At 38.8% G+C, this 27,634-nt stretch overlaps 3 protein-coding genes and 1 pseudogene across 8 annotated transcripts; 2 read left to right on the top strand and 2 right to left on the bottom strand.

The window, feature by feature from the left end:
- Positions 1 to 2,742: 2,742 nt before the first annotated feature.
- Positions 2,743 to 19,631, bottom strand: LOC147523352 (UDP-glycosyltransferase 90A1-like). 5 transcript variants are annotated; one of them, XM_086598249.1, is made up of 4 exons: positions 17,207 to 19,631; positions 16,609 to 16,782; positions 9,071 to 9,232; positions 2,743 to 5,269 (listed from the first exon to the last, which is right to left on the bottom strand). In XM_086598249.1, the coding sequence occupies exons 1-2, from the start codon at positions 18,619 to 18,621 to the stop codon at positions 16,725 to 16,727; spliced, it is 1,473 nt and encodes a 490-aa protein (XP_086454375.1). In that variant the 5' UTR covers positions 18,622 to 19,631; the 3' UTR covers positions 2,743 to 5,269; positions 9,071 to 9,232; positions 16,609 to 16,724. The 5 variants fall into 5 exon arrangements, with proteins under 5 accessions (XP_086454375.1, XP_086454381.1, XP_086454365.1 ...); XM_086598255.1 differs by having other exon boundaries at positions 2,743 to 4,816; XM_086598239.1 differs by having other exon boundaries at positions 4,836 to 6,609.
- LOC147523354 (putative UDP-rhamnose:rhamnosyltransferase 1 pseudogene) lies at positions 3,203 to 7,486 on the top strand (annotated as a pseudogene). The gene is made up of 2 exons (XR_015216020.1): positions 3,203 to 4,190; positions 5,505 to 7,486. The product of XR_015216020.1 is annotated as a putative UDP-rhamnose:rhamnosyltransferase 1 pseudogene (transcript).
- On the top strand, positions 7,751 to 8,380 carry LOC147523353 (RING-H2 finger protein ATL47-like). Its single transcript, XM_086598271.1, has one exon. It carries the CDS (start codon positions 7,751 to 7,753, stop codon positions 8,300 to 8,302), a length of 552 nt encoding a protein of 183 aa, XP_086454397.1. The 3' UTR covers positions 8,303 to 8,380.
- Positions 19,632 to 20,186: 555 nt separating the features above from the next.
- Positions 20,187 to 23,464, bottom strand: LOC147523351 (protein DELETION OF SUV3 SUPPRESSOR 1(I)-like). Its single transcript, XM_086598267.1, has 2 exons — positions 23,238 to 23,464; positions 20,187 to 20,765 (listed from the first exon to the last, which is right to left on the bottom strand). The coding sequence occupies exons 1-2, from the start codon at positions 23,335 to 23,337 to the stop codon at positions 20,644 to 20,646; spliced, it is 222 nt and encodes a 73-aa protein (XP_086454393.1). The 5' UTR covers positions 23,338 to 23,464; the 3' UTR covers positions 20,187 to 20,643.
- Positions 23,465 to 27,634: the final 4,170 nt, after the last annotated feature.

The following is a 27,634-nucleotide window of genomic DNA, read 5'->3' as shown; positions in this document are numbered from 1 at the left end:
ATCACAATCAGCCTCACAAGTATGTTCTTCCTTAAGTGTATTCAATCTCATTGTGAAACCATTATTTTGTAACTTGAAATGAGCAAACCATGAACATTGCACCTTCTTCTTGTCTTCCCCTAAACAAACCACTCTAAATCTCTTTCTTTCATTGTTAACTAAGTCACCAGCAAACCTATTTGCTATACAAAAATCTTTAATATCATCTCTCAAAACCCTAATGTTTGGCCACTCCATTCCTACCTTCCATATCTGTGGTTTGTTAACAAATTGCTCACTTCCATCATCTCCATTAAACACATTATCAGTCATTGCAATGAAGTCATTGAAGTCTAGTCTATTTGCAATCTCAAACTCCTCCTCAGCCTCAGAAGAATGTTTACTCCTATACCCCTCATCATCCTCAACCCGTGGAGGTGGTGGTGGTGGTGGAGATGAAATTTGTAATGGTGGAAATGATGAAATATGTGGTGGTGGGGCTGATATGTTTAGTGAAGATTTATTGGTTGTATGTGGTGGAAATGAGTTGTTTTGTGGTTGTGGGTCTGACATGACTGGGATTATTGGTGGTAGATCATCATTCATGTCTTCATCAGATTCATCTAATGTACCAAGACACTTCTTTGTATAAAAGTCCTCACCATCTTTAATGATTGACTTATAACTGTTATTTTTTTTTTTTTTTTTTTTTTGTTCTTTTGGTATTCTTCTTCCCCTTCAAACTCCAAAAATATATGACTCCAACCCCTTAAATCTTCCTCAATCTTTTCCCACATTTCTAATAAGTCATTGTCAGTATTGACATATACCTTCTCATCATTAAGTAAGTACAATAGTGAAAAACCTAAGCTAATATCAAAGAAGTAGTTCTCTTTAAGGTCAGCTACTAAATCCATTATATTTAACTTATCCCTATCCACATTCCTCACGCTTTCCAAAACACCACCTCTATAATTATCAACATCATACAATGACCCATCAGGAGTCTCTTGAAATGATCCATGATAATGGACCATCAAGTTTTTCATAGCCAAACAGTCCATTTCTGTGTTAAAAGTGATACCAGTAAGTAAACAAGTTTACAATGCAAGCCAAACAAGTACCCCCCTCCCCCCTCCCCCCCTAAATCACAAAATTAGGCTTATCACCCCCCATATTGCTAATTATATCACATTCCACCATTATATGCTAATTTAGACGAGACAAAAACCAATCCATTCATCGATGATGTTACAAATATTAAACCTTTAATGTATTGTTGTAATAAAAACTAGGGTTTTAAAAAAACTTTCAATTTCTCATAAAAGTTAGACATTTGTTACTTACCACACTATAAAGCACCTTGTCACAACTTCAAACCGATGAAAGATAATAAATTGAACATATTTACCTTAAGCAATGAGATGAACTTCACATTGTTAAATAAACTGGAATTATAGACTTCGATGATGCACTGGAAATTTGAGATCTATCAAATAAAACGTGACACAATCTATCAAAATATCATACTTCAACACTCCACTAACTACATCAACGTTATTTTCTCCCTCACACTAAAGATGCTCTAACTTTGGTGCTAAAATTTGGTAAGACAATGTTTTCTTGTGTATTGATGAGACGTTGTATGCATAAGTGCTATCAACCGTCGATTTCGGTCGTTAGGATGACGACATGTGTCCAGTGTGTAGAAGAAATTTTGGTAAAAAAGTGACCAAGGGTAGTAGAGGTTATATTCATAAAAAAATTTGTGTCGTTTGATTAAACTCACGAGATGTTGACATGTGTCACTTGAAAACGTTTGGTCTTCAGAGAGTCAAATGTTAATTGAGTAATTTTGCATTGGAAAGGGTAGTAAGGACATTTCATCATGCCAAATTGTGGGATCACAGTCAAACGTAGTGGACTTGGTGATGCTGCGAAAATGGGGTGGGGGGGGTCTAAATAGTGAAAGAACTGGGGAGCAAACTTAATTGACAGGGGAGTGAGTCTTAACAACTGAATATTTTGTGGTCTAGTTGGATGATTGCAACACACTTCTATGAATATTCTATGGTCTAGCTGGATGATTTCAGCACAATTCTATGAATATTCTATGGTCAAGTTGGATGATTGCAACACTATTCTAGAAGAGCAACACTTGTTTAAGGACTCCAATTTTAGTCCACACACACCGACTACTCTCTAGACTAGAATGTGCTGTCCTTCATATATACTTCATATTAATAAATCTAAGGGTGTTTGATCCTGAATTTATTTAACTTTGTTTGTTGTTTATCCTCATTAAAAACTTTTTTGAAAAATAACTGTTTAGTTTCTATTTAAAAAAAAATACTTTTTTCATCCAAAAACTCTTTTTAGTCCCAAAACTTGTTTTATGATAATTTGGCCATAATTCCTTTTTTTTAAACCAAAAACTGGATTTTTCATTTGAAGGAAAAACATCCAAAACTTCCCAAAAATTCCTGCAAATGTTTTTAACTTTGTGATTTCATTTGCCTTCTATCGACAAAATATGGCGCTGAAGCTACTGTGAAATCTGAGCGGATAAAATCCAATTCCTGAAAAATCCAATGATCTGATGGATTTAGTTCAAAAATTCATTTCAAATGAAAAAAATACTTTTTCATAAAAGATTTTTTTCATACTGGAAAAATACTTTTTGCCCGTGAAAACCAAACACCCACTAAGAGTTCTTGAACGTGAAGTTTGACGTTTAACTTTGTTTGTTTGCTGATCCTCATTATTCTCTTCTACTGATTAGTTACTGATTAGTTTTGCTTGAATTTATACTTTCTTTAGCATGGCAAGAGAACCTCTTCATGTAGTCATGCTTCCATGGTTAGCATTTGGCCATATGATTCCATTTTTTCATCTCTCTACTTCCTTAACCAAATCTGGAATCAGAGTTTCATTCATTTCTACTCCTAAAAACATCCAAAGACTTCCCAAAATTCCTGCAAACTTAGAACCCCTCTTTAACTTTGTGCCCTTTCATTTGCCTTCTGTCGACGGTTTACCCCTTGGCGCTGAAGCTACTGTTGATCTTACAGCGGACGAAATCCAATTCCTGAAGAAATCCTATGATCTGATGGATACCCAGTTCAAAAGATTCATTTCAAATGAAAAAATAGATTGGGTCATTTAAGATTTTGCTTCATACTGGATAGATGAAATTGCCCGTGAAAAAAGTATTCCACAAATCATGTTCTCAGTCTATGCTTCAGCTTTCATTGCTTTTTTGGGACCTCCTGAGTACCTAGAAGGTGAGGAAAAGAATCATTACTGGCCAACATCAGAGAGTATGACATCGCCACCAAAGTGGATCACTTTCCCGTCAACAGTCGCCTTCAGACCCTTTGAAGCTGACGTCCTCCATGCCGCAGTTTTCAGCAAAAATGCTTCGGCTATATCCGATGTTGAGAGGATAGCAAAAGTGATCCAAGCATGCAAAGCCATAGCCATACGGAGTTGCAGAGAGTATGAAGGGGATTACTTGGATGTCGCAGAGAAGGTTACCCGCAAGACAATAATTCCAGTGGGACTACTTCCCCCGGTGCGTGCAGAGATGAAGAGAGATAGCAGTGAAGGTGAGATATTCAGTTGGCTTGATATGCAGCTGAGCAAGTCAGTTGTATACGTTGGTTTTGGAAGTGAAGTAAAAATGAGCAGAGATCAGGTTTTTGAGATAGCACATGGACTGGAGCTAGCTAACTTGCCATTTCTGTGGGCATTACGGAAGCCTATGTGGGCTATCCACGATGACGATGCCTTACCAACCGGATTCCGCAGCCGGACTGCTAAACTAGGAATGGTCATTTTAGGATGGGCACCACAATTAGACATTTTAGCCCACCCATCAATTGGTGGATCATTGTTTCACTCTGGATGGGGTTCAATCATAGAGACACTCCAACATGGTCACACCCTAGTGGTGTTGCCTTTGGTGCTTGATCAGGGAATGAATGCTAGGTTACTGGTGGAGAAGGGATTAGCAGTGGAAGTAGATAGAAGTGATGACGGGAAATTCAATGGTGAAGACATTGCAAAGGCTTTGAGAAAGGCCCTGGTGAGTGAGGAGGGTGAAACTCTGAGGCTCAGAGCTAGAGACATGAAATCTATTTTCAGTGACCAGAATCTACACTATGACCACTACATGAGTGGGTTTATTAATTATCTCAGGGCATAGTCAGGTACTATTAGAAAATTACCCCACAAACCTACCTGGCTCCATCTCTGTTTGAGATAGTTTTTGATTACTTCTTGTTCAACTCTGCAAGTATCCTATTGTATATACTAATATGCATGCTGGTGTTTATTACCAAAAAAAAAATAAAAAAAATATACATGTTGGTGTTTAGCAGAAATGGCTGGCATCATATAGCAGTCTTGGACTACAACTAACAGTTCTTCACATTGCAGAAGCAACCTCTTCGAGCCAGCTGCATCATCTCCCCTTTCTAGTTTCTACTAAGTGCAAATTTATAGCCTCTTGGGAGTCCAAGTTTGCAACCCAAATGTTTTAGTGATTGCATTTAAATACCATCACTTTTCCCACTATTTTTTGTCTTGGTAAGATTTGAAATATATTATATAAGTATCTGACAGTATTCCCACTCTCAATCAAATATAAAATATAATAGTCTGCCATGGTGGCTTACACTGGTACAAAATGGAACTATTAGCATCGAGAGAAGCTCCCATATTACCTGCTCGGTCGGCTGAGAAGTTGACTTCCCTCCAAGTACGAGTAAATTCTGCATAATGTCATCTTGCTCACTGCTTGTCTCTATCTACTTTTTAGTTCCAAAGGCCACAACTGATAAATTAGAGAGAGATTTGAGAATATTTACTTGATTAATTTCTAAGGAGATTACAATTGTTTTTATAGAGATTACAAGTTTCTAAATATATGAACAAAGACAAACGGTGCACATAATTGACTCGAGGCGCCTAAATATCTCAGTTATGTAGTTAGTTGAGATGCCCAAATTCTTGCTATAGACCAACAAAAACAACCCAACTGAGTTTCTGAAAACTACACAAGCTCACGCAGCCCCCGGGTTGCCCTTGGATGCACCATATGTATTTGCTTTAATCACATTGTCTTCAGGAGGAATCCACCTACAAGTTCTGATCCTTGGTGCTGCACTTAGTCTGGGTTCAGCCCCCTAGTTCCTGATCACTCCCATGTCTTCCTTAATCCTTATTGCTATACATTTTACTCTTAGACAAGTGCACTGTCGTTTGTACATGTCTTCTCACAAATTTCCTGCAGAATATATAGAAACTTATTGATTAGACAACTGCACTTTTCCGCCTATTGATTAGAAGCTCCTCATATAAGAATAACTTCTTTTTTCTCTTCTCGTCGACAAATGGTATCATTACTCTTCACAGTGCCACTGTCTTCAATCAAATTTTGGAGTTTACATTTGCAAGTCATAATACAAAGGCCTCAAATTTGATTCACAAATGTTTTGCATCCTGATCGTGCGCCTTCTCAGGTGGGTTTTGAGATTAAGGAGGAGCTTTTGTGTTAGACTATATCAGCTTGTCGAGCTTGTGGCCTTGGCTTTTGTTGTGTTTGAACTGGTGATTAAACATCTGCCACATCAGATTCTATATCACCTTTCCTGAGCGAGAAGGAAGCTGTTATACCCGGATACCCCAGTAGTGGACAAGAAAGAGTTTGGGGAAGTCACTGACAGAGTCACAGAGTCACAGACTGCTCCATCACTCCTGAAATTGCACAAATACATTTCAAATCCTCAACCTTGATTTCCTATAATTATGCCCCATATCCTAAGCCCTCCTCCTCCTCCTCCTCCTTCCTTTTCTTTTAAGTCATTCACAAGGAGAGCCTCCCCAACTTCATAACCTTGAAAGACACTGTTCAACAACTCAGAGAAATTTTGTGGAACACGTAAGTGCTTGTGCCTAGAGACTACTGCCTCTGCATGCAACTTACAAGTTTCTGCAAAGGCCTTTGAGGAAGCTACCAAAGTATTGTCATGGAGCTAGTGAAGACTAAGGGACCTGGGGTTAAAGCTAGGAGCTCTAAGATTTAAGAAGCTTTTGTCTACTACCTACTAGCACTAACAAGGATGAAAAAACCATGGGAGGGAATGAGGGTAAGAAAAACCAAACCAAATACAGAAGCGAGCAAATAAATATTACATAGAGTAATAAGTTAAAGGTATTGTAAATTGTAGAATGATAAAGGCTAATTCAATATCTTAAATATGGTAGTGGTTATAGATAGTGCTCATTAAATGATAGAAAGTCCCCATTATGCTTGGCTTTTAAGCCTATGATAGATTCGGTTGTTTTCATTTCCGTTCTTAATAAAATATTTATACTCAGCTTGCACCTTTGTAAAATAGAAATAAAGATGTTCCTCATATACAAGCTAGGTCTCCAACTTTGTTCATATCCCTATAGTGCAATTTTGTACATATCCCTATAGTGAGATTTTTCATTATCAAGTTCTATGGTGCCCTTGAGAGACCTCACTGTTGAACATATATGAAGATCAAATTCTTCATGATCCTCTCATGGACTGATTCCCTGTAGTTTCTTCTTATCTTGTTGAATCAAGATGTCTCAGACCTGAAAAAGCAAGTTGGTTTTCATGCATGTAGAACTTTGCATTCACCATCATTTTGGTTTCCATCCATAAAAAAGAAAAAGAAAAAGAAAAATCTCCACCAGTTTTGGTGCCATCTCTATAAACCAAACATTTTAGTACCGATGTGTTACTAGAAATCATGCAGAAGCAAGGATTACGACAAACATGGTAGCAATCGTTTGTATCAGAAAGCAAAACATAGAACAAACAAAGCATAAAAGAACCCCGAAAGTCTATCAACCGGCCCCTCTGTATGACAACCACTTTGTGTATCCTGCCTATTAATTTTGATTTAGATATAGATTTTTTGTTTCATTTTAGTGCCGTTTTCTTTAGCACGTAAGTAAATGCGAGGGCGAACCATCTAAAACGACATAATTTTAGGCATTAAACCCGTCTTTTTTTAAGTCTTTTTATGCTTCTTTTGTACTTTTTATTTAAAATTTCCATATTTAATCCTTATTGATTGCTTTGAAGATCCATTTTAAATCCTACTTGTACTTGTTGACTAATCACTATTCTAATTAAATCATTTGCTGTTTGCATGCATTCACATAAATTACTAGTTATCATAATAACATCTACAAAAAATTATTACTATGTATGAAGTCGAGAAATCATTACCAGCCTTACATGATCAAGACTAGAATTGATGGTACAGTGGGTGAACCTAGGAACAGTCCATCTGACAATAATTCTGAGGACCATTGGGCATTATGAGCTTTGATCGAATACAGCTAATTCAAAATCTGTATGAAGCACAAGGTAAATGACCCTGACCTCCTATGCCACATAAACCTGGCCACCTGATACGGTGACTAATATTTTTCACTGGCCAGTTACTAAAAATTGTCAAAATTTATTGAAAAACAAATAGAACAACCACCAACACCTGTTAAAGCTAAAAACTTCAGTTTCTGCATGTCACTACTTCACCAAACTATTTCAGAACAACCCGGACATCTGTAACTTTCAGTTTTCTTCTTCATCTTTACTGGTTATAATTGTTTTCCTTCGATCTTTTACTGCAATTTATGGAGGTGGTTTGATTGCAGAAACTACTTTCATGAATTAGGAAAGAATTGCTTTGGCTGTTTCTAGAAGTGTTTGTGGGAGCTTGTTATGATTTACAGGATTCCTGTTCTTTCACCTGAGGTTATAATGATGGGAATTCTGGTATGTCTTATATTTTTATTTGTTGGTGTTGGTCTTTTGCTTTTAGTTCATTTTTGTGTTGGTGGGGGGCCCTATAGATGGACTTTCGCTCCAGTTAACATTGTTCCGAGGAGGAGTACATGCTATAACATGCCCAGTGTTGATTTGGGAAAGCTTCCTTGCTACAATTTTAAGGCAGAAGAAAAGGATAGTAACCCTGTAGATTGTGCTGTTTGCTTGGAGAACCTGAAGGTGGGGGATAGATGTCGGTTACTCCCAAGATGTAACCACAGCTTTCATTCCCAATGTATTGATTCATGGTTGCTAAAGACACCAATTTGTCCAATTTGTCGAACTAGTGCCAATTTAAAGAAAAGCTGCATGGTTTCGGGTGAGGGAAGTAGCCATCCAGGCGAAGTTGGATTCGAATTCAGGGAGAGCCAACAAACTGCAGGTGGGATTCAGTTGAGCTCCAATACATCTCCTCTGCAAAATTCTCCAGCAGAACCAGTTGTTTAAGCTTGTTTTATTTTAAATCGGAATTGTTGATCAAGTTTACCAGCTTGCTATAAAAGACTGTTCTATTTGTTTGGCCTAGTTCCTTTTGTCCTTGGTTTATCCTAATGGTTTTACAAACTTGAGAAATTAGGCTTCAGTGGTGTTCTTTCGTTTAAGTAGGGCCATATAGTGATAGGATAATTTATGACCTGGTTACATTTCATTTTGATTTAACTTTCTGCGTAATTTTAAACTTTTAATTGATCAATTCAGAAATTTGTTTAGCAATTTTCTGGATACGTGGACTAGCTTATTTCTCACTGCAACCACGTCTATCATTAAGAAATGGCCTAAAACAATATGGTAAAACCTCCTATAGCCTTTCTGCATTTTTCCTGTGAATGAAACCACACATATATGTTCAAATTTCTCATTAAGAAAAATAGAAGAACACCGATGGATATCAATCTCTTCACCAGAATCATTGAATCCTTTAACTGAAACCATTATGCTAAGCACAGCAATGCTGACCATAAAAATCTATAAAGTATCCTACTACTGGGGAAATGTTATTTGTATTCAGAGGGAGGGGGGGAACAGGGAAGAGTGTAGAGTGACAATATTACTTTAGAGTTTAGACATAAGGAGAGTACCAACCTTTAAAAAAAGAAAAACAGACACTCAACAGGAAATTGAATGCTGACAGAAAATTGTGAAAAATCTATTTAGCTAACCATAACAGTAAAAACTCTTGTGAACACAAACAATAGATCGAAAGAAGAGAGATACCTGACATTACAATGAAGACCCACATGGCATCCAATCGAAGCGGAGCCTTCTATTCGCTGGTAGCAACATTGCGACTTAGTTCTTTCTCTCAACCGGTGATAAGAAAGAGTCGGGGTGCATATATACCTTGGCAAAAACACTTGTGCCTTCTATAGCTTGCCACTGTGACATATAAAATTCACAACAATTTTAATCAGTAACTTCTGTGACCAAACAAATCTGTTACAAAATGCTAGATAGATATATTAGGGAGCTGTGTTGGCTGCAAACACAAGAGACCTGTGCTTTTAGGGTTATTGGCAAAAATTTCATCAGCTTCTTCTAAACTAACACTAACGTATACGAAAATATGAAGAACTTTTGCATATCACACAATATTTAGTTTTGTAAACTATGTTAGCCTTCTCTGCTTGGAAATGCAAAATCTGTAAAGCAAAAACAGGTTTAAGAATGTTGATCTCATAGGTGTGAGGAATGTATGGTGTCTTGGGCTCTTGGTAGAAGTTCCAGTTGCAGATTGAAGATAGAACTGTTCAACTTTCCAACAACTTTCAAGAATTGATAAAAAGTTAAGTTCTAAACACCATTAACTCGACGGCAATAGCGCTTCTAGCACAAAAAACCTAGATGTAGTTCTGGTTCCGAAATCTTTTGCATTGGACTAAATAGGGCATAATTTAGTCAACTGAAAAAGCCTATGTTTTTACCAGTAAAATGGATATCATGTTTGAGTGAACTGACTGAGCCGGCTTTCGAACTTAACAATTTGGATTTTTGGAGATAAAACCAAAAACCACAGTGCTTTTGGAAAACCTAACCTAACAATTTCTTACTAGCAAGGATAAAAAGCAGGTCTAAAACATCAACACAGAGAACCATCTGTTGTTGAAGTTCTTTACACCGTAAAAGATAAAGAGTGATCTAGTAAGGTGTGAGATTTGTAAGGGAGAGATTGTAATCTTCCTTCCCACTTTATTAAGAAAGGCTCTTTGTGGAAGTAGGCATCATTGGCGAACCACGGTAAATCTTTGTGTTGTGGTTTGCTTTTCTTGCTTTACATTATTATTTGTTGTTGATAGTTGTTTTAGCGAGTTGGGCATGTTAGTATAGGTTGTAGTTGATATTTAGATTTTGTCGGAGTTGAATTGTGTGTTCATACAAGTTATCACATGTAGTGGGGAACCGATTGGTATTGGTATAATCCCCAACAAGTGGGTATCGAGCCTTGGTTAGAATAGCCTAGGGTGTTATCCGAATCTGGTCGGAAGGTGTTTCAATTTAAAATTCGAGAGAAGATTTGAGGTTAAATAAGCGGTACGGATGGACCATTCCGTGAACACTTTCGTATGATGAGTCCGAATAGGAAGAACTACACCATCCGGAAAGCCAAGATGGAAGACTTGCTATCTGCAAGGACTTGGCACTTCCCATTGAGAATGAGGGAGTAAAACCGAGAAAAGGATGATGAGGCCGAAAGTGGAAAAAGCTTGACGAAAAGCGATTGGATACATTCGGATGGATTGGCGGCGTTGTCTTTCACCATGTGGCCTAAGAGAGACTTCGGACTATGGATGGAAACTCAAGACCTTTATGAGAGAAAGTCGGGTGGAAACAAAGTGCTAGTCGTTAAAAGTTTGCGGACACAAAAGTACCAAGAAGGTTCTTCAATGTCCGAGCATCTTAATGAAGTCTGAGAATATCATCAATCGATGCATTTGATGAAGATCAATTTGGGAGACGAAGTTGAGGCTTTGTTTCTATTAGGCTCTACCCGAAAGTTGGGAGACATTAGCGGTTTCTACATGGAGCGACCCAAGGATGGAATTGTTACCATGGAGATGGCTACCACGTCTTTGTTGAATGAGGAGACTAGAAGGAGTGCAAGCGGCTCTTCTCACCTCGAGGAGATCCTTTTCGCAGAGAAAGCGGGGAGAGGTCGAAGCAAAACCATCTCGTCTAGAGGTGATGATGGCGAAGTAAATCTAGGGGTGAAGCTAGAACTCCCAAGCGAGAGAGGCAATGTTACTATTGTGCCACCAAAGGCCACTTCGGATATGAGTCGCGAGAACGAAGAGGGATGAGAAGAATAACCGTGTGTACATGAAGACATGGTGCGGGAGGAACGGAAACAGGCTCTGAGGAGATACTTTACCTTGACTAGTCGGCGACTGAGTGGGAATTGTGTCGATTGTGGTGTGTCTTTGTCTTTAGTACCTCATGTCGCGGGATCTGAGTGGGTGATAGATCTGGGAGCATCCTATCACGTCACAATCGCCGCGGGGATTCTTCACTACCTATAAACGTGTTGAATATGGTGAAGTAAGGATGGGTAATGATGGAGTCCTCGAAGATTATAGGCATTGGAGATGTTCATGTAGAAACCAATGTCGGCTACACCTTGACACTCAAAGGATGTAAGACATGTCCACGACATACGGTTAAGCCTAATTTAAATTTGGGAAATTAGATGACGATGGCTTTGTAAACTCGTTTAGTAGCGGGGTATGGAACCGAAAGCGCAGAGGTTCCATTGTAGCGGCGGAGGAAAGAAAAAAAACTTCTCTTTACAAAAACACAGCTAGTTTGTGTAAAAGCGAGCGAATCGCGCGAAGAAGCTTCTTCATCCGAATGCGTGGCACAAGAGACCGTGGTCACATGGGCATAAAAGGGATGGAAGTTCTTGCTAAGCAAAAGGCCGTGCGGACATTAAAGGTACACATTTAAATCGTGTACTCATTGTTTGGTAGGAAGCAACACGGTGTCTTTCCAAAGATTCCGATCTCCGAAAGGACATCGTCCTTGAACTAGTGCACTACGACTTATGTGGTCCTATGAGAGTAAAGTCCCACCGGGAGGGCCGACTTCTTGACATTCATTGATGATCGTCCAAGAAAGATATGGGTCTATAGTCGAAGACCAAGGATGAAGTATTTGGCGTGTTTGAAATTCCACAAACATGATGGTAAGAGGAGGGAAGTTGTTGAAGTGTGTTCGCTCGGATAATGGGGTGAGTACATTGGGCCATTTGAAGAGTATTGTCCGAGTCATGGGATTCGTCATGAGCGCGGACCCGTTCCCAAGACACCTTGAATGGAATGGAATAGCAGAGAGAATGAACCGTACCATTGTAGAGAGGATGAGATGCATGCTATCTCACTCTAAGCTACCTAGAAACTCTTGGGTAGAAGCAATGCGTCTGTGCTGGTGCATGTGATCAACATGTCGCCGAGCAAAGCCTACGAATAGTGATTATCGGAGAGTATGGTCGGCGAGAGATGTTGATTATGGATACTTGAGGGTATTTGGGTGCGGGGCATTTCCAGGCATATTCGAAGGATGAGAGATCCAAGCTTGATGACAAAGCCAAGCGGTGCATTTTTCCTGGGTTATGGAGATGAAAAGTTTGGTTACAAACTCTATGATCCGATTAACAAGAAGGTAATCCGAAGTCGAGATGTTGTGTTCTTAGAAGACCAAACCATAGCAGACTTTGAGGAGGTGAAGTTCTGAGGGCTTTCACCAATGATTTTGTTGATTGTAACCGGAAGTTCCTCTTGTGGAGCGTCGCGAGAAGGCATTGAGAATGCAGAGAACCATGAGTTTGAAGCTCATGATGAGAATCCTATTGCTCATGATGGGATAGAACCTATTGGTATAGAAGATGCGGAGATGAGATGCATGAACCACCACCGAGCAAGCGAAGTGCAACCTCACGAGGCACCGGCCGGATGGATGGGGCAAGGAGGAGGTCCGGAAGGAGAATAGCTTCAACCGGTATCCACCACATGCACGCGTGCTACTATCGGATGGTGGAGAACCTATGTACTATCAAGAGGCACTTGAAGGTACGAGACAAAGAAAAGTGGTTGAAGGCCATGCATGGCGAGATGGATTCTTTGCATAAGAATCACACTTATGAAGTTAGTTGAGAAACCCGGGGAGAAAAGTTCTCAAGAATAAGTGGATATACAAAGTTAAGCATAGGGAGAACAATCCTCACCCAAGGCATAAAGCTTCGCCTTGTTGTGAAGGATTCGGTCAAAGAAAAGGGATTGACTTTGATGAGATTTTTCTCTCTGTAGTAAAGATGACTTCTATCCGGGTGGTATTGGGTATGACCGCAAGTATGAACCTAGAGGTTGAGCTGACTAGATGTTAAGAGCGGCTTTTCTTCATGGAGACCTTGAAGAAGATGTCTACATGGACCAGCCGAGGAGGGTTTGAGGTCAAAGGCAAGGAGCACCTAGTATGCAAGTCGATAAAGAGCTTGTATGGGTTGAAGCAAGCACCGAGACAAATGTGGTACATAAAGTTTGATTCCTTTATGGCGAAGCAAGGATACAAGAAGTCCGCCCGATCATTGTGTCTTTGTTCGAGATTTCGGATAGGGATTTCATTTGCTATTCTTTGTATGTGGATGATATGTTGATAGTTGGCCCAAACATCAACAAGATATCAAGCTAAAGAAAGACTTGAGTAAGTCCTTTGAGATGAAGGATTTGGGTCAAGCAAAGCAGATACTTGGGATCGCGGATCACCTTCGATGAGAAAGAGTGGGAAGTTGTGGCTTTCTCAAGAAAGCTACATTGAAAGGTGTTGAAGAGATTCAACATGGATCAAGCGAAGCCGATCCGGTTTGTCCGCTTGGTGGCGATTCGCATGACCAAAGAGATGTGTCTAAGGGTGAGCATGCGAGTCGGATGGAAAAGATTCCTTATGCATCCGCGGTGGGCGGTTTGATGTATGCCATGGTGTGTACTAGACCGGATATTGCTTTTTCGCCGTTGGGGTTGTAAGCGATTTACATCAAATCCGGGTAAAGCATTGGGAAGGTGTTAAGTGGATATTGAGATATCAAAGGCACTTCCAAATCGTGTTTGTGTTTTGGTGGAAGTAAGTCCTTACTTGAAGGCTACTAATCGATGAACATGGCGGGTGATGTTGATTTCGATGAAGTCCACCCGGTTATCCGGTTACTTTTGCGAGGGGCGGTTTCTTGGCAATCTAAGTTGCAAAGTGTGTTGCCCTCTCCCACTACGAAGCGAAAGTATATTGCAGCCCAGCGAGTCTTTGCAAAGAGTTCTATGGATGAAGAGGTTCTTCGACGAACTAGGGCTAAAGCGTAAACAGTTTGTAGTTTACATGTGATGATGTGAGCCATCCACTTGAGCAAGAATCCGAAGTTTTCATTCTAGATCCAAGCACATACACGCGGCGCGTTATCATTGGATTAGAGAAGTACTTTCGAGGACAAGCATTTGTGTATCGAGAAGATCCATACCGACAAGAACGGGTCGGATATGATGACCAAAGTCTTACCGAAAGGTAAGTTTGATGTTTGTTGTCTTATTGCGGGAATGGCGGATACTCCTCCGTTGATTTGGAAATTGCATGGAGGAAGCCCCTCGGCTGACCGGGAGGGGAGATTGTTGGAGTTATCCCTCACATGAGGGAGAAAACAGAGCCGGAGAGAAACGGTAATTCGACATCGCGCGTGTCGGCGCAAGGCTTCAGATAGCGCGACTTCGCTTCGAGTTCGATAAAGTAAAGGCGACCAAGGGGCTAGGCGACCCAGCCCCGAAGTTCAGAAACATAGCGCCGCGCTTCAAAGAAGCGTAGCGCCAGCCTTCGCTGTCAATGTCTTAGCGCGACCAGCGCTCACATAAAGCGCCCGCGCTCAGTTTTTGGCCTGGTGGGCTTATTCACAAGATTACAGCGAAATTTGGTTTTGGAGATAAAACCAAAAATCAAGGTTTTGGAAAACCTAACCTAACAAGTCGGAAGGATTGGAATCGGACTAAAACAAAAGAGAACCTTTCTGAGAGATACAACCCCTCGTAAAGAGATAAGAGTGATCTAGTAAGGTGAGGCTGTAAGGAGAGATTGTAATCTTCCTTCCCACTTTATTAAGAACTGGCTCTTGTGGAAGTAGGCATCATTGGCCGAACCACGGTAAATCTTTGTGTTGTGGTTTGCTTTTACTGCTTTACATTATTATTTGTTGTTGATAGTTGTTTAGCGAGTTGGGCATGTTAGTATAGGTTGTAGTTGATATTTAGATTTTGTCCGGAGTTGAATTGTGTTCATACAAGTTATCTGTGTAGTGGGGGAACCGATTGGTATTGGTATAATCCCCAACAAGAACTACATCAACTTTCCAACAACTTTCAAGAATTGATAAAAAGTTAAGTTCTAAACACCATTAACTTGACGGCAATATTGCGCCTAGCACAAAAAACCCAGATGTAGTTCTGCCGTGCGAAATCTTTTGCATTGGACTAAATAGGGCATAATTTAGTCAACTGAAAGCCTATGTTTTTTACCAGTAAAATGGATATCATGTTTGAGTGAACTGAGAACTGCCGTCAACTTAACAATTTGGATTCGAGGGATATACGAAAATACCACAGTGCTCCCTTGCAAGGTCACTGCAATTTCTTACTAGCAAGCTTCATAAAAAAGCAGGTCTAGTGAGCATCAACACAGAGAACCATCTGTTGTTGAAGTTCTTTACTGGGTCAAGGCATGCCTACATAAAGCTTTCAGGAGTGATTGAACTCTTGGTGGATGAGCAGGGCATAAAAGGTTACAAGTTTCATCCTTTCGGCTTGTACTTGAATTTACATCAATTAACTTAAATCTACTCTATAAAGTTGGTGCTGTTTACGTGCTTTATCTTTCTGAACTGAAAACTCATACCAAGGACCTAGCGGTCTTGAGGTCTTCTCGAGTCAAATCACGTACTTATTGTCTTTGATAAAACGAAAGCTAGCCAAGGCAAATGGCTCATGGATGCAGATGACACACAGCCTTTTGAAATACTTGAACGTAGAGATCAACATACAATTATCATATAGTCTACCTAAATATTCAAGTTGAGGTATGCCAAACTCCATAACAGATTCACGATCGTCTGTGTGCATCCAGGTGACAAATGTCAGGTCATCAAGGATTTGCTTCTAGTGGGCTCGATAGCAGCAATTTGAAGAAATACATGGATGGAAATTCAGTCTATGCAGTTTTGCTCCATGAGGATGACCAGATAAGTTTTGAAAAGGAACAGTCAGAAACAGATACGTTTCTGATTGTCAGATTCAGAGATTGACCGAAGAACATGGAATTTGATTGGGATGGTGAGGATGGTTTCTGTAGTGAGGGTGGGAATTTGAGCAAGGTGTAAGAGGGGATGGAGTGGTGCTTGGAGTTTTAACATGAAAGGAAATATAACAACTGGAAAGGACACCATTAAAATTCTTCAGTCAACTGGAAAGGAAATAGAGTGAGGAAAGATTTCTAGGCTAACTCTTTGTTATGCTAATTTTGGTAGTAACTAGTAATAGATAGTGTGGCCTGTTTTTTTTTTTTTTTTACAAAATTGTACTAAGAAAAAGGAACAGTTACAAAGGTGCGTTTATAGATAGTGATAGATAGTGCTTCTCTTCCAGGAAATGCTAACAACGAAACAAGAAATTGTATATCTGACCAAATGTGAAACATCTTATTCTTACACAAACAAATAGATGAGAGAAGAGACATACCTATGGTAGGAATTATTTTAGGGCAATTTATCTACCATATGCTTCTTTTTTGAAGCAGAGCATTTCAAATTTTCATGAAAACACAACGAAATCTTTCCAGAGCAATTCCACTTTTTTCAGCCTGCAACTCTTCTGGTATAACATAGCACTTGCACTACGCAGAGAGATGTTTGTCTGCAAAAGAGAGAGAATTGTGAATTTGTGCTAAAGTATCTTTTTGTCATCGTTTTCTTTTTGCAGTTCATACTAACCTAAATAACGGTAAAGATTCCGGAGCATAATCTGGATTATAACTATTAAGTTCAAAATTCTAACGGATATGATTGTGTTTTTTTTCAATACCCGATACAATTAAATGAAGACTATCTTCCGTCAAATCTTTGCAATCACTTTATTGCTAAGTTAAATCACACCAAATTTCGTACTAGGGCCTTGAATAAAACATTGTAACAAACGTAGCTAGCCTAGATTAATGATTTGCAATCCACCAACAAGACATTGAGTTAGTCCCCAAATTAGCCTGTGAAACAAGAAAGGGCAATCAAGTTGATTTACATTTTGGAATTAACCTATATGTTGCTGCCCTCTTTCACATTACCTCAATCTCATACTGCAAACTTCATTAATGAGTAGGTCTAATGATCTCTTAGACGATCCACCTTCTTCCATGGCCCTTCTAGATGCTTCTCCAATCTCTTTCACCTTGTTTCTTGCTTCCTCACCCTTATCTCCTAGCATCAAGTCCCTCGCCATCTTTTCCACTCTGTAAGACTTCACCAAATCACTCTCTGAGCTACTTTCATCAGCACAAATCCTCATGCCAATACCTAGTTCCTCCTCCACCAATTTTGCATTAAAGAACTGGTCAGCCATCATAGGCCATGCCAGGATCGGTACTGATGCACAAATACTCTCCAAAACTGAGTTCCAACCACAATGATTCATGAATCCCACAACACTTTCATGTCCAAGTACTTCAGTTTGGTCAACCCACTCTTTCACAACCAATCCTCTATTTTTCACCCTCTCGAAGAACTCATCGTCGAATATTAATCCCTTCGACCTAACCAACCACAAGAAATTCACATTCGAACGCTCTAGGCCAATTGCAATCTCCCTCAATTGTTCTGGTGGAATATCCACCTGAGTACCAAAGGCAATATACAAGACTGAGTGTTTCTCAAGTAGTTTTCTGTTAAGCCATTGTATCCATGAAGGTTTACTAAGAGGTTGAACTCTTGGGGGATCAGCCAGGTATAGAGGACCTAAGCACCAAGCTTTGGGCTTAAACTCACGATTCCAATAATGAACATAAGTGGACTCCAATTCATAGAAAGTGTTAAATAGAATTCCCCAGCTGTTTGATGTTGCTTTTGTTTGTTCCATTGTAAACTCATACCAAGCATTACCTGCCTTATATAGCTCAATTTGACCTAAATCAGTTTTCAAAACTTCAATCCGAGGAAAACTCTTCAAGACCAATGGCTCATGGATGTCTTCGCAGTTCAGGTTATGATATTCTTGACGTACAACTCGATTAACAGCCATTGTGTAGCAGGTCATACCAAATGAAACAAACCTAGGAATGCCATGCTTTGAAGCAGACTCAAGAGTCCACCCAAGGAAGCCGTCGGAGATTATGCAGGTGATAAATGGCAGGGTATCAAGGAATCTTTCATAGTGGGGTTGAAGAAGTTTTGTTGCACGGGCAAATGGAATGAATTGAGACATGGAAGGAAGTTGGTCTGTGCTTTCAACTCCATGAGGAAGTCCAGGTATGTTTCCAGGGAAAGGGAGGTCAATGACTGATATCTTAGTATCTCTTAGTTTCTGAAGGATGAAGGGAGAGTTTGATGGGGTGGTGAAGATAGTTACTGCAATATCACGAATGCTGAGAAGCTGAGCAAGGTGTAGAAGAGGGATGGTGTGGCCTTTGGACATGAAAGGAAATAGAACGAAGTGAGGAGAAGGACAAGATGCCATGTTCCAATGTACTGCTGCATTTCTGTGCATGATCTCTTCTTATAAACAAATTCTGCGGTGTGCCTTTACATCAGGCTCCCTGTGTGATGGTTTTATTCTATATATTGTTCCTTGCAGATGACCTGTCCTTACATTTGATGCAACACCTATTTTATAATAATCAAACCCACTCATTTGTGAATGATTACCACCAGATTATTGACACCCATTTCTCTTTCCTTGTATTCCGCAGATTGATTATGATTGCCAATCTTATGTGAAAGATTCGATCTGCCAATTATATTACTAAAACAAAAGGTGGTGCTTTCATTACAGAAAGTTCTTCTCATACTCCTTCAATGACGACTCAGATGCATCAGTTGGCAGTTAAAACCATCTTCGTGTTGCATTTTTGCTTTCCGAATACATATTCTATCCGTTTGAATCCATCCATTTGAATATTGAATTCAGCTCATTCAAGGCATCAATAAAGGTCACAAGTTTGGTACTGTTATCATAGTTTCTATTCTAGACAAACCATTCTGAGATCATCAACAAAGGTGAGAGATATATAAGGATTTCAGGGGGGTTGCAACCTCAGGACCAGATTACGGACAGGTGTTTTACATTTATATTGCTGCTGTTGTTGCAGTAAATCGAAAAAAGGTGATTAGATTTTAGAAAAAAACGAATCGCCTCTTTGCGACCTCTTACCCACTATTTCTCGCATGACCCCGTAACCCCGCTGGCTCATGTACTGTGGAGTATATAGTATCAGTGTATCACTGGAGCAAGATAGCACAGACATGAAAATGACCAGTGGGTATGGTCTGGACAAGCCATGGCAAACAGCCGGTTAATTCCCCAGAGATTTACTTATTAGTGAAGGCACGTTCATTGCTCCTACTTTCTTTGGCCAATCCGCCAATGCAATGAATGAATGATACTGAGATGATCATTTCGCAGTACTGCAGGTGGTTACCTATCATGGACGTTGTCTTTTTCTTCTCATCTGTATCTACAAGGCACCTTAACATGGGTAAGGTTAGAGGATTGCGTTTAATAACAGAAACTTTTAACAGGGGGGGCTTTCCAACCTTAGTGCGTTAGTACCATTCTAAGCAAGTTTGATCACTTGCTAATCAATAGATATCCGTTTCAGAAAGAAAAACAAGGGTCTCGAATTTGTCAAAGATCATTTCAGAGAATCGAGAGATTACTAATTAACCATCAACGACTAGCCTGCAACATATAGCGGAAAAAAAGAAAACATATTCCTGAACGTACCCATTAAAGGAGGAAGCACTGAGGGATGAGTAGTGGGCTAATGAAATCTCTCCTCAATATCGTCTAAGCACTGCATTGTACACATCAATAGGAGGGGCTAGGTCATTCCCTTGCCTTATATATGTAATTCAACTAAGATTTGTGTGTAATCACATTTACTGCTACGCCAAAAAGTACCGAGCTGCTAAGCAAGAGATTTTGGAAAAAGACTCACTCATACCCAACTCAATGCACTCGGCTCAAATCATGTGTATGGATGCGGCTCTATCTTAGATGAATCCGCACACAAAGTATTAATTGACAGTTGGTTCACTTGTATACACAGAATATATCACTAAGTTTACCTGTTAGATCATGCAATTCAATAAATCAAACTATTAGATTTACATCAATTTCAACTTGCATTTTCTAACATAATGACATCAACCAATCTGGCCATGTCTGATTTTACTGTTCAGGTCCCTTTAAGAGAGGTTCCTGTCCGTTAGTCAGATTATTCACTTTTTGCATCCAAGTAGCCTGACTGCCTGAGTGCACCAAGCTGAGTGGAACTCTCTTCAAGAAGCACTAAATTGAAAGTTAACAAGGATGTCAATTGGTCCATGATACTCCAATAGAACAATTTGGGAGACAAGTACAGCTCTCCAACAGACCTACCTAAAGCCTTGGAAAATGAAACCAAATGTATGCTTACAAGTCATATCAAGAAATAGTTTCCCATACAAGACTATCCATCGGTGGTGAACAACAAGATGATAAAATGCTCAGTTATGATGATGGGTGACCTTAGGTCTTCTTCTCCAGTTCCTTCCTCAGCTGTAGTGAGAAGTCATCATTCACATCATCATCATCCCAGTCATCTTCCCATTGTTGAGTCACTTCTTTTCCCTCTTCCTTGTCATCCCATTCTGTATATGGCAAATGAAAAGAAAGCATGCCAAAATAAATCAGACAGTAAATGAAGTAGCAGGGTAAAAAATAATTAAGGGTTATATATGAAAGTTGAACGTTAGATTGCAAAAGTAGGTAACTATTCAATTGTGTTTTTATTTATGTAATTTTTTTTTAGCATGGTTAGGTGCACCACACTGTTTATAAAAGCATCTTAAGTGCCAAAAATGAGTAAGTTGAAGGTTGGAGAATGTATGGGCTTACCAAACTAAGTGGACAACAACACAACAAAAAGAATGTAAAGGCTTAATAGTTTAAAAATATGTTACAAGGACATGCCATATTTTAAAAATAGTCCATGTGGGATACGTATCCACGTGTCCATGTCAGAGTGTGCAGTTAAATCACTACTTGGTTGCTACTCGCTCGAAAAGCGAGTAGCGAGTAGGTGTAATCGGTCGGGGATTAATCGGACGATTTTTTATAACACTATATTTCTTTACAAATAATTATTAAATATATTTAACTTTGAAATACCAACATAATGAAGCCAATTAAGAACCCAATCAATCAATAAACAATTAAAACACTCAATCAACTAAAATAAATATGATTAAAGTGTAAACTTTTTGTGCTGGTCGAATCGGCAAAATGTCGAGTTCAATGCTTAACATTGAAATAGCTGAAATAGTGAACATAATTACTCAGCTAATCGGCCGAGTACTCGGGGAGTTTTTGAGCCCGATTGTGATCGGGAATTAAATTGTTAGTCAGGTCGGCTAAACAGCGAGTAGCGAGTACTCAACGATTTAATAGCCCAACAAACACATATTGTATGTGATATATCCCAATTTTTTATATTTTTCCATGTCAGGCAGTTTGTAACCATGTCAGATACAGACACACCTATCTGTGTCGATGCAACTTGGATTTAAAAGGGGAAAAAATTAATGCCTAATGGAATCCTATAAAAGTACAGTAGAATGAACGTAATAAATGCACAACGAAGTTCTTTTGTACCTATAAAAAAAAATACAAAATGACTACAATATGTGTTCTCCGAAACCTCCAAGACAAACTACAATATTATTTGATTATCGGAAAAAAAAACTACAATATTATTATATTCACAAAAGGCAAAAGTAAACATTACAGCAAGCTGTGTATAATGTTGAGCAAGCGAATAGTTTTGTATTGTAATAGTATGTCAACCATCAATCCTCTCAACACATGAAAAACCATATAATCAATTTTTAAAGACTACCATGTCACGACTAAGAATGGGATCATTTAGAAAATGTAGATTTAAGTGTATTTTAAAACTAAGAAATCAGAAATGAGAACATTGTGTATTTTTTGACTATCATAAACTTCATTTCTTTCTTTATTTGTTTATTTTTTTTACTTTTTATCATCAAGTTTGTGTTTCACTAAGCTTTGAGAAAAATGTTCATTTAAAAAAAAGGGCCAAAATCTAACTAAGCATAATTTACAAGGAGCAAAACCTCAAAATCGGCTCAATAAAGTAAAATTTCAGTAACATAGGCAAAGTAGGTCTAGAAGACCTATAAATATAAGAAAAGGAAAACAAGTCAAACAACAAACAAAACCCTTTCAGCATTATTCCATCCAAAGTAGGTCAGAACTCCGAATTATTTATCTCGTTGGATTACTTTGAATATACAACTGCTGGTTATTTAAGGAGAGCTAGCTCTCTACGTAGTCAGTAGTAAGTGAAAAAGTTGAGTAATAAGCGCAAACATTGAGTGAGTATATCTTTGCAGAAGATCATGACGAGAACCAAGACGACATTTTCCTTGGTTCATCTTGTCTATCTTCTCAATTGTTTTTGTTAAGTCCTGAGAAGTTCTTATAATATCCCGCAAATGGTCTGCCTCTGTATTTGGTGAGAAATCAAGTTAATAACTAAGTCACATTGACACGGGTACGCATGCCGGCGTTTGACACAGATACGGGAACACAGCCAATTAAAAAAGAAAAATATTACTATTCTTTACTTACAAAACTAATTCCAGCTCTCAAGAGTCAAGACCTTACAAAGCGCCTCCTTACTGAATTACTATGAAAGTGGCATATTTATAGATTTGTGTATATTAATTAGTCTTTTAGGGTTTAAAATAAACCCTAGTGGAAATCATAAACCGAGGCGAATGCTTGTGGTCAGCGGAGTATTACAGGACTCCCATTAATTTTTTTAAAAAAAAAAAAAAAAAAAAAGGGAGAGACGAATGTTGTTGGGATCCATACCCCGAAATCTAATGTGTCCGTGTGTCCGCGTATTGGACACGGATTTTCTTAAGAATATGAAGTGTCCATGTTACATAGCTTATTACTTGTTCAGTGAAGAACCTCTAGTATCTTCTAAATCTTATTGAGCCATGTTCTATACAGACAACTACTCAATGAATTAGCTAGAATAAAAGCTTACAAAGCAGGTATAGCCTAATAATAAGAAAGACTTATTATACCTTCATTGAGTTGAAATTCTTCAAACTCGTCATCATCTTCAAATAAATCAATCTTTGCTTCTTCTTTCGCTACCTTTGGTTCCTCTGCCGTTGCTGACATATTCACTGGAAACCTGAAACAATAACAATTAATTAATTTGATTATAGACTCATTAAATCTTTCAATTTTAAATAAGGTCTGAAAACCCTAGAAAATTAAATTTCGCCTTACTCTTTTTTCTGCAATTGAGTTGGAAGAAAAATGTGATTTCCCTCGTTATTTTATACTGCCACTTTATGTCACGTGTTTCGGCACGTGTATCTCCATGAATTAAAACCCACGAGCCCCGTTCAACATTGGACATTTGGACCTAAATGTTAGAGCCCACGCGCCACTTCACATCTTCTATCTTTCTATCTTCCTACTTTAAACAGAATTGTCTCTTTAACAGTAACACTTTACGATTTTATTCCTATCCGGCTTCGATAATTACGGATATGTATATTAATGAATTTTGTAATAACGTAATTCATGGAGGGGTAAAATCGTCTATTTCCACAGTGAAATTCAGATGCTTCTCCCTCATTTTAGCCCATCAATTTTGTTAAAAATTATAAAATTGCCACTGACCGAATTTTGTATTTTTGTGCTGTCCGGCCTAACCCAACTGACCTCACACATGGCGTAATACATTGTCCTTATTTTTTCAGTCATTTTTTATATTGCCATTGACCGAATTTTAAACTTTTGTGCTGCCCGGACCAAAAGCTAACCGCACACGTGGCGACTGCCATGTGCCAGTGTACTAGTCTATATAACAAGAGTGCTTCTTTTCTTCAATATGCATCACAATGCATGGACTCAATTAGCACAATTTGTTGCTTTTGATTTGGCATTCTTTTCATTGAGATTTGGGTTTTTGTGAAAATTTCACTAAAAAAAATTTGCTTTTTTGCAATCAATATATCTTCAACCCTTGGTTTGAGTGGATGAGGGGTGTAGATTAGTGCACATTGAGTCCATTTGATTTTTGGTGCATTGAAGAAAATGCCATATAACAAAGAAGGGTGAAGTGGGTGGACAAATTCCACCTCACAAGGTGATACCTAGTCGTGCCACCCCCTAATCCTAGCCACTTAAATGTTTTTCTGGGGTGGGTGAGTTAACAAGTTTTTTTGGGTGAGTTTAAAAAAATTTCTCACCTCACCCACCCCACCCAAAAAAGGCCTGGACTGTTTTTGGGCTGAACTTTTATGGGCGGTTGCGCTCTGGAAACATAAGTAGGGGGGTCGTAGAAAGCGCGTGTATATGTGCCGTACGGGCGGATGCGCGTCGGGGGCGCCGAAGGCTAGAGTATCTGTGATGTACGACACGGGTAAATACTAGTCTAACAAAAAATAGGAAAGTGTGGGGCCCAAAAAACCCCATCCAATAGTAGGTAATCATTCTCACCAAAATATGACTTGGCAGATTTAAGTGTTTAGAGGGTTTGTGCAATTTTATTAAGTACAATCAATATCATAGTATCTATCCAAAAATCAGCCAAAAGTCAACAATTACGGCTGGGCTTATAAATTGTTGAGCCTCCAAATTTGACATGGTACTGCACAGTTGGCTGACCCAATTGATTTGGGCTTATGGATAATGGGAAATTGGGTTAGTCTTGCGCCGAAGGTGCGACTAGTTGTTTCACGCCGAAGGCGCGATGAGTTGTCGGGGTAGCATCGTAGGTGCGTCAAGATCTCGCGGGCCGTAGGCATGGGCATACCCTATTATCTAATAAAACAGGTTTGTGTGGGGCTCAAATTCTTTCTTGGTTGTTTATGACGTGGCAGATCCAAATGATTGTGAGGTGTGTGCAGTTTGTTACTAGTATATTGCCCGTGTCGTACGACACTAAAAAACCCAACTAAAACCGACTAAAAAAAATCCAATCGAAGCCCAGTAGAAGCCTAACAAAAAAGCCCACTAAAAGCCCAGTCGCATTTGTTGGCTTTAATAATGATACAACACTCTTGTTCCACACTATTAAATGACCCACAGCTCAGAAGCCCTTAAATTCGCCACATCATAAGCTAGATCCAAAGGTTAGGGAGTGGTGTTGGATGTCCAACACCACCCTAATTTGTTATATAGATTTGGGCACAAGAGTATTGGATCCTTATGATTTGGTCAACAAAGGATGCTAGGCTAGCCTTTTATTGTCTGGTGGGCTGGGTTTTGTCACATTTGGTGGGCTTTAAAGTCTAGTGGGTTAGGGTTATTTTGGGCCTATTTTAAACAGTGTCGTAGGACACGGGCAAATACTAGTAGTCAAATGAGGTATATATATTACTAAATCTACAATGCGCAGAGCTTCAAATGCATCCCAATGCACACATATCTAGACCACACATCTGTCATCTTCTAGCATAAAGATGAGAAAATGTAGAAAGTGTGAAACCGACATAAAACTGGATGAAATTTTGTTTAGGTTTCCATTATTCTATAACAAGAAACTCGTGCCCAGACTCCTCTCCCCAGTCTCTATTTTCGATAACTCTCTCCTCCGTCTCTCTTTACTCACTGACAAATAGGCTTACTTGCATTTTCTTTTTCTTGATACTATCCAATTTAACGAAGATAATATTGAACTTATAACCTAAACGGCTAAATACAAATACACACAAAACTTATCTTTGAGGCCTTCAACATGCTAGCTTTGGATTTTCTGTGGATGGAAGGATTATGACATCCTATGGCAGAAAATGTACGAACTGCTCTTCCTCATACTACAAGGAGGTATGTCTTTTACTTGCCCTTTGTAAGAGGTTTAACAATATGGTTGAAATAATAGTTGAGACTTATATTATCAAGTGTTGCAAGTTATTATTTTTCTCTTGTATGATGTTAATCAATATCAGAAAATTATTACTTGCCCTTTGTAAGAGGTTTAACAATATGTTTGCCATGTTACAGAAAATTATCACGATTCATGGATACTAAGTGACACAATGTGTTTAACTTTTTGATGTTTTTAATTTACAAATGTATGTAGGAAAATTATTCACCTCTTTAGCATTGATTCTAATTGTTTTTTCAGGATGGATTGATGTCGCTATTGCCAAAAGTAGTTGATCTCGTTGTTGGTCAAGATATACCCATCAGTGCTGCAGGTGGTATTGTGGATAGGCATGGTTATGTTGCTGCTTTGGCCCTTGGGGCTCGGGGCATCGACCTTGGCACTAGGTGAGCGGTATAATGGTTCTTTTTCACAGAAGCTAATTAAGGTAACAACACTGTAATGAAAGTTGTTCTATCTGTGAAGGAGATGTTTATTGTAAAAAGTTATAATGATAAAAGTCCTCGTTCCAAAAACTATGTATAGAACGACACTTAGGTTTCATAGCCAGATTCTGATTTCATTTTTTTTATTTACACACTTATCATTTAAACTACTTCAGTTTTTTGCTTTTTCGGAAGCTATCGTGCGACCAGTGTCCAGGTTCCAACATAGACATGCAGTCTTTAAACTGGTGTGCCAGAAAAGATATGATCTTACGTTAGAATTTGTTCCGTTATTTACAAATTTTTCGCAACTGAGGAAAGCTATGCCCATCCAACATACAAAAGGAAGTTGGTTGAACTAGATAAAACTGAATATACCGATATATTTGGCCGTGTAAGGTGGCATGATGCTCCACAGAGGGTCCTTCAGACCCCTGTCTTAACTAACTGGAGGCTTCTTCCAGATCATGAACATGAGGCAAACCAACCAATCATTGGCCATACTATGATACATAGAAGGGTTGGCTTCTCCTAACTTTGTGTACCGTTCTAATGAAATATTTAATATTTTCAACAAGTTGTTATATTTTGGCTTGCATATGTTTTTTTTTTGTATGTAACTTCATTTTATTACATAAAGATGCAACACATATGATTGCAAGTACTATTCTATTCTGTTATATATGCAGTAGGCCAGTAGTCATAATGAAAAATTGATGTTTGATATGCTTGATTCAATTATTCCATCCCCTTTCTGCATAATAGTTTAATAGCATCTCAGCTTGCATCTTTTGACCTGTCGTGTGTTGAATAAACCCCAAATTGTCTACTATCTCTGAACGAAAATGCTTTAAGGCAGGGTAGTCTTGTTCAAAAGTTCAAGGAAGCAATGCCTCTTTTTACATTTTAGCATGTTATTTTCCCACATTCAGTTTTTTAGAGCACAATACAGAGAACTACCTATTTGTCAAGTTATTTCCTGCTGATTTGGTGGGAACATAATAGAGTTCCTTCAGGACTTTGAATTCCATTACTTACTTTGAAATAAAGCTCGGATAAACTAAAGCTCTTAGAATACATGAGCAATCTAATTACCTGAGAAGTGAGCGCATACAAGCATACCTTGATGAAGTCTGTTTTCACCTGCTGC

The sequence above is a fragment of the Coptis chinensis genome, chromosome 1 (genome assembly GCF_015680905.1).
Source record: "Coptis chinensis isolate HL-2020 chromosome 1, ASM1568090v1, whole genome shotgun sequence".
In the NCBI taxonomy this organism is placed as follows: Eukaryota; Viridiplantae; Streptophyta; class Magnoliopsida; order Ranunculales; family Ranunculaceae; genus Coptis; species Coptis chinensis.
This window is presented reverse-complemented; position numbering and strand designations above follow the sequence as displayed.